Source organism: Ascidia mentula, chromosome 6 (genome assembly GCF_947561715.1).
Source record: "Ascidia mentula chromosome 6, kaAscMent1.1, whole genome shotgun sequence".
Taxonomy (NCBI): domain Eukaryota; kingdom Metazoa; phylum Chordata; class Ascidiacea; order Phlebobranchia; family Ascidiidae; genus Ascidia; species Ascidia mentula.
Genome location: NC_138571.1, coordinates 4,434,421 through 4,441,456, shown reverse-complemented (window position 1 = coordinate 4,441,456; position 7,036 = coordinate 4,434,421). Strand labels below are relative to the sequence as shown.

Genomic DNA, 7,036 nt, shown 5'->3' with positions numbered 1-7,036 from the left:
TTACATTTGCAGAGCAACTGAGAGCTAAATTCAGGTAAAATAAAATAACTAACATCACCTTTAACAAGAATTTCTTAGCAACAAGTCAAATGGTTGAAACTGAACCACCCTTGGGAACTTTCCTCAACCCAGCGAAGTCCTGCATTGAGTTGTGAGATGTGGGATTCTACGTTGGACCATACGTCATTCAACCCGAGGTAGAAAAGGTGAGAGGTATTTTGGAGTTGTCTGAAAAACAATTCTCTGGATTAGTAAAGTAGTGAAGTAAAATAGTTAATAAGATAACGCGAACCACTAACCTCAAGCACCAATGATTGCCATAATATCATGGTGCGATTTGTCTGTGACGCCATGTACTCAGCATTTAAATGGCTGTAGTTTTCTTGGCAATGTTAATTTATATACACGTAGCAAAAAATTAACAGGTTGTTTTTGGCGAACAATAGCCAAGCCCATACCATTGAATGCTCTACTTGTTTGTTAGTGACTGTTTACATAGCGTTCAAATGTTATAGTGAACATGATTGGGACAGTTATTGGGTCAAACGGCCAAGCAACTTGGTCAAACATCCCGTATCCCGTATTTCTACGATACAACGCACCATCGTTAGATTTTACCAGATAAGATCTGGGAGCAACAGGTCGTAGTACTTTACCAAGTAATGACCATTTTTGCTGGCGTTTGCGAGCACTTTTTTTCGGGAAATTAGAAATTATGGCGATCTCACACCGAAGCATGCAGTGTGCAGTTTTTCTCATGTGTTTTTCGTTCTCGTGCGATTTAATTAACTCTTTCTGAGGCGCTCAAAGCAAAAGCTGCAGTCGCTTTAAAGTCACAATGATTTGTTTGCATGTAAGTTTTATTTTGGCAATACAAACTCCTTTTTTTAATATTTTCTGAATAACATTTGTGCAAAAAGTATGTATGATATAAATTGACGCTACACCAAACTACAACGTAACTTATTGATTGTGGTTAAAAATATCTACATTACTTTCGTTGATAAAAAAAGAGTCGAATTGAACTAAAAGTTGAGTCCACAAATTTTCCAACGGTTTCAAAATGCCCTCGTTTGCTGCTCTATTCATAAGGTGCTGTTGATACACTTCATCCATCACATTTTTGATTTTACTGTCGGGTACTCCAGGATTATAACCAATTTCAACAATTACGGCATATTTATGTCGGTTTTCCAAATTTTTGAGAGGAGTTTTAGAATATACCTGTGAAAAATGTGGTTATTTTATTTTTATTTTTGATACGGCTAAATAAGACTTACCATTTCGACCTTCTCATTGTATCTGATTTCGATTTCATGAAGAATTTTTCTTTCAGTTTTCTTCTAAACACAAATCAAAATATTGCTACGTTTTACTAAGCTGTTACCAACAAATCAACAGCAAGTTAAGCACAAAAAAAATAAATGTTTCACCATTGGTCATATATAGCAAAAGAGGCCAAAGTATATAAATGAAATCATATAGCATTGCAATAACCTGGTGTCACAATAGTGGGAAGGAATGAGAATAAAAATCTTTGAATTCACTTAAAATATTTTGCAAATTTTAGAGGAAGCTTTCATAATTTAAGTGCCAGAAGAACAATGCTTATTAATCATAAGGCTTTATCGAACATTATGCACTACGAACTGCGCATGAGGTGGATTGCCTTCGTTGCCTACTTACATAAGATTCCATTCTAAAATAACGGAGTGTGGTGTTAGGTTGTCTAACAAAATGAGACCTTTTCTCCACTGAAATTACTTTTATATTTGTTTTCATAACACTTGTTATGTTCATAGCATTTTAAACAAAAAAACAAAAAAGGGTTATATAATTCACCTTCCGCATAATAAAGTCTTTCAAACTTTTTTCAAACGATTGAAACATTTGTGTCATCAGGGTTTCTTTGTTCTCCTGAAAAGATGATGCAAAAATTGTTTCATCCAGTTTGTCACTGTATTTCTTCATAATTTCTTCCTTTAATTGATCGTTTTTATTCCGAAAGACTGTTTCACTTCCCGCAGTGTGTGAAACCTGTACATTTAATATGAGGAAATGCATTATCTGTGATGACGATGTTTTGGATGGAATGGTTTGTAACCAGGAGTGTGTTCGATGATTGTTCGTGCACAAGTTCTATTGCAGTATTTCGTATAACCACTGCTGTCGATCACAGTGTGTACAATTGGGCTTATCATTAATTTTTGCGTTCGGTATTCGGGTTAGCGCAATGAGCCGACATTAAGCAACGGAAACAAAGAATGTTTGCTGTGGTAAAATTAAAATTTTTGAAAAAATTTTAATGACCCGAGCTGCAGAAGAAGAATGTTACGCACCTCTTTAACTGCTTTTTTATACTCAACAACAAGTGCTTGGACAGTATTGTGAGCATTTTCTTTATAGTTTGCCTGAAACATAAAGCAAGGTCAAGTTATTCAAATTCGCCAAAACATAAAATTATATTTCCTGGATGCATGTAGACCTTAATGAAAAATTTTATTTTCTTGTTTGTGTTTTTGGTGTTTTATGCGCTTGGGATGCATCATCGTTGCGACATAACCCTGAGGGAGTTTCGCAGGATGGTGGACGTAATGTTGGTTACAATAAACACTTTCATAATGTAAGTGCCAGAAGAACAATTCTTAATGATTTGATATATAGGTCCATGTATAAGACTTTATCGAACGTTATGCACTCCGAACTGCGCGGTAGGTGGATTACATTTGTTGCCTACTTACATAAGATTCCATTCTAGAATGTCTAGTGTGTGATGTGAGGTTGTGTAACACAATGAGGCCTTTTCTCCACTGACATTACATGTTAGATTTTTTTTCACTATTGTATAAAGTTCTGTATTTTGTGTGCTATAAGTCTTGGTATGTTCATAGAATTTTAAACAAAACAAGAAAAAAGTTATTTACCTGTCGCATAATAAAGTCTTCCAAACTGTTTTCAAACGTTTGAAGCATTTGAGTTATCAAGATTTTTTTGTACTCTTGAAAAGATGTTGTAAAACTGGTTTCATCCAGTCTGTCACTGAATTTATTCATAATTTCTTCCTGTAATTGATCGTGTTTATTCCGAATAACTGTTTCACTTTCCGCAGTGTATGAAACCTGAACATTTAATATGAGGAAATGCATTACTTGTGATGACGGTATTTTGGGAGAAATGGTTTGAAACCAGGGGTGTGTTCGTTAATTGTTCGTCGATTGTCGTTTCTCGACGTCGTGAACAAGTTCTGTAGCAGTATTTTGTGTAACCACTGCTGTCAATCACATTGTGTAGAATTGGACTTATCACTAACTTTTACTTGCGGTATTCGGGTTAGCGCAATGAGCCGACAATAAGCAAAGGAAACAAAGAATGTTTGCTGTGGCAAAATGAAAATATTAAAAAAACTGTAATGACCCGAGTTGCAGAAGAAGAATGTTACGCACCTCTTTCAAAGCTTTTTCATACTCAACAACAAGTGCTTGGACAGTATTGTGAGCATTTTCTTCATAGTTTGCCTGAAACATAAAGCAAAGTCCAGTTATTCAAATTCGCCAAAACATCGATTTATATTCCCCGGATGCATGCAGACCTTCATTAAAATTTCAGTTTCTTGTTTGTGTTTTTGGTGTTTTATGCGCTTGATGCATCATCGTTGCGACATAACCCTGAGGGAGTTTCGCAGAATGTTGGGGGAACGTTGGTTACAATAAACACTTTCGTAATTTAAGTGCCAGAAGAACAATTCCTATTAATTTGACATATAGGTCTATACATAAGTCTTTATCGAACATTATGCTCTCAGAACTGCGCGGTAGGTGGACTACTTTCGTTGCCTACTTACATAAGATTCCAGTCTAGAATGTCTAGTGTGTGATGTGAGGTTGTGTGACACAATGATGCTTTTTCTCCACTGACATTACTTGTTAGATTTTTTTTTTTTCTATTGTGTAAAGTTCTGTATTTTGTGTGGCATAACTCTTGTTATGTTTGTAGCATTTTTAACAAAAAAATGAAAACAGTTTTATATAATTCACCTTCTGCATAATAAAGCCTTTTAAAGTATTTTCAAACGATTGAAGCATTTGAGTTATCAGGATTTTTTTGTACTCCAGAAAAGATGTTGGAAAACTGGTTTCATCCAGTTTATCACTGAATTTATTCATAATTTCTTCCTGTAATTGATCGTGTTTATTCCGAATAACTGTTCCACTTTCCGCAGTGTATGAAACCTGAACATTTAATATGAGTAAATCTATTACTTGTGATGACGGTATTTTGGATAAAATGGTTTGTAACCAGGAGTGTGTTCGATAATTGTTCGTGCAAAAGTTCTATTGCGGTCTATCGTATAACCACTGCTGTCAATCACAGTGTGTAGAATTGGGCTTATCATTAATTTTTCGCTTTCGATATTCGTGTTAGCACAATGAGCCGACATTAAGCAAAAAACAACAAACCAAGAATGTTTAAACGCATAAACGAGGTCAGGCTGTAGCAAAATAAAAATGTTAAAAAAAATTGTAATGACCCGAGTTGCAGAAGTAGAATGTTATGCTACATATACTTACCTCTTCAAGTGATTTTTTGTACTCAACCACAAGTGCTTGGATAAGATTGTGAGCATTTCCTTTATAGTTTGCCTGAAACATAAAGCAAACTCCAGTTATTCATATTCGCCAAGACATCAAATTATTTTCCCCGGATGCATGCAGAACAAATGCTTACCTTCATTAAAGTTTCTGGCTTATTAAATTTGCCTTCCCGAATAGTTTTGGAATATTCTTTAACCAATTGTGCCAAAGTTGCACCAGTTTGTTCTGTTCCCATTTCTGTTTTGGTAATTACTGGATCCAATAACATTCGAAAAACTTCAGTGATGACTTTTTTGTAAGATTCCAAAAAATCTGAAAAATGTTAAAAACAGCATGACGTAATTGTGTGTGCAGTAAAGATGACCTTACGTTTGAGTTTTAAATCTTCGCCTTCTCCAAGTGGCTCATCACCAGCTACCACATAACCAGGTGTAGGAAACAGAACACATTCAATTGAATCAAAACTCTTTTTCAACCCGTCACGGACAGCCTTAACTTCATCGACGTCGTTCTGTCTGTAATCAAGTACTTTTTCATTGCAATATTTCTTACCACCTTCCAGGCCATGTGGGTACTCTTTATAGCTAGGCATGTTTTGGAAGAAAAACGAAATCTTCTGCAAAGAGAATTTTAAAATTTTGTTTTACGTAAACGCACTGTATAAATAGATGAAATGTGACTACTTTCCATCCACACATTACGTTATTTTATTAAACAAAAAAGCTTATGCGGGTCAACATGCTTTTTGTAGGTATGTACTTACATTCTACTATAAAGCGTGAACGTGATGCATTTAAAAATCGATAACAAAATTACCTGGAAAGGTTTTTCTGTTCTCGTCATCTTGAAATTTGCTGAGTAGGATACGAAAACCTGCAAATGGTTTGTTCTTATAATAACCAATCGACATATTTCAAATATTCGTGTGTTTTCAAATGTTTCAAACTCAAATGCATTGTATGACGTTTATCAAATGTTTGCATGACGTTATTTAAGCACCTGAAGTGGGTTTAGATGATTTTCATTTATTCCACCCTTGATGTTGTATATTTGAATGGAACTTATAAGAGTGCTGATTGCAAAAATGTCTGCAAATTTTACAATTCCATCTTTGTCAAACGATCCTTGTGTGTCCAACAACATTACTGCTACCTTCACAAAAAATAGTGTATAGGCCTTCTACAGGGCCGTTTTCAATAAAAGCACACTTTAGTTAAAGGAATAGATTTACAATGTTGTAAAGAGAACAATTACAAAACATCCACAAAAGCTATAGAGTAAGTCCATTCCCTATGTAAACTTATTATTTATTATGCTTTATATATATGCATATTAATATCCTCCCTATTATGAACTCAGACAAAAAAAAACTTGATCGAAAATCACTCAATAAATAAAGGCAAATCTACCTTTCGTTTTTGTTTATCTGTGACAAACATTGGACGGTGGTAAATATCAATACCAGTTGTCATTCTGTCAGGCGATCCATGACCGATCGGAAAACTTTGAACTATTTTCTTTTCCCCGTCTGTATACCAGGAAGCAGACTACGCGAAAAAAAAATTCAGCTGACATAATTTTGCAAAACTTCAAAATATTGCCATAATCCAAGAATTAAATCAGTCGTCCTGAAGTCAAGGTTATTTATAAACTGAATTTAAGAATGTTTTATAGGTGAAATACATTTTTCTAAAAAAATCCAACATCAGAGCTGTGTACTGTGCGCGATCGACAGTCTGTCGAGAGTGCCAAAACATATAGTACAAATATATTTACATTGTTTGGTCGTTTAGGCTATTTCAAAAATAAACTAATGTATTCTAGATCTAAATTTCATAAACGATTTTTTTAATGAGTTTAAAATCGATTGGTTCACTAACCTGGTTGGCTTCAAGATACATTGCAAGCAAACTCAGGAAAGTAGACTTCCCTCCCTTGAGAGCCCCAGCTATTGATATAACAGATACTGGTTTATCTGCAACATCATCATGTTCAAGAAAGTCGATGATACTTGTCAAGTTTAATTTCTGTTCCGTTTTACAATTATCATCATCTTTGTTGCAAAATTGATCCGTTGCCAAGCCGACGGATAACAACAACAGACAGGACATGACAATAAGTTGTAACAACATTTTTAGTGACATTTTTTCTGCAACAACTTTAGATTCAACTTCTGGAACTTCAACAAAATGAAACAGGCAAATTGGAGTTAAATATATTTGTTGCAAAAAGACGTTGATGATCAAAACCGTCAGACATAAATTGCGATTTCCTTTAGTGTTTACATTTCACGGATACTAGTATCTCATAAACTAAAACTCACATTTTTTCTCAAACATTTCTTACCATGAAACGATTATATTTATACAATTATCAGAAACTTGAGAGGTGCAGAGAGGTGAATACACTGTTTCGGCCGATAAGGTCTTATCACTTTACCATAC

General features: G+C 34.7%; 1 protein-coding gene across 3 annotated transcripts; it reads right to left on the bottom strand.

Moving 5' to 3' along the window:
- Positions 1–918: 918 nt before the first annotated feature.
- LOC145905742 (atlastin-2-like) lies at positions 919–6,751 on the bottom strand. 3 transcript variants are annotated; one of them, XM_082993022.1, is made up of 14 exons: positions 6,473–6,751; positions 6,002–6,139; positions 5,592–5,744; positions 5,409–5,465; positions 4,962–5,208; positions 4,726–4,904; positions 4,569–4,640; positions 4,035–4,229; positions 3,444–3,515; positions 2,925–3,119; positions 2,340–2,411; positions 1,843–2,037; positions 1,281–1,343; positions 919–1,224 (listed from the first exon to the last, which is right to left on the bottom strand). In XM_082993022.1, the coding sequence occupies exons 1-14, from the start codon at positions 6,734–6,736 to the stop codon at positions 964–966; spliced, it is 2,163 nt and encodes a 720-aa protein (XP_082849148.1). In that variant the 5' UTR covers positions 6,737–6,751; the 3' UTR covers positions 919–963. The 3 variants fall into 3 exon arrangements, with proteins under 3 accessions (XP_082849148.1, XP_082849149.1, XP_082849150.1); XM_082993023.1 differs by having other exon boundaries at positions 1,843–1,917; XM_082993024.1 differs by lacking the exons at positions 3,444–3,515; positions 4,035–4,229.
- Between the last annotated feature and the right edge of the window lie 285 nt (positions 6,752–7,036).

Excerpts from the sequence above, each read along its gene's own strand:
- LOC145905742 (XM_082993022.1), bottom strand. The coding sequence starts at position 6,736 with ATGTCACTAAAAATGTTGTTACAACTTATTGTCATGTCCTGTCTGTTG. Across the intron at positions 5,209-5,408 it reads GAACAGAAAAACCTTTCCAG|AAGATTTCGTTTTTCTTCCA; the intron begins GTAATTTTGTTA and ends TTCTCTTTGCAG. Across the intron at positions 2,412-2,924 it reads AAGACTTTATTATGCGACAG|GCAAACTATAAAGAAAATGC; the intron begins GTAAATAACTTT and ends TTTATGTTTCAG.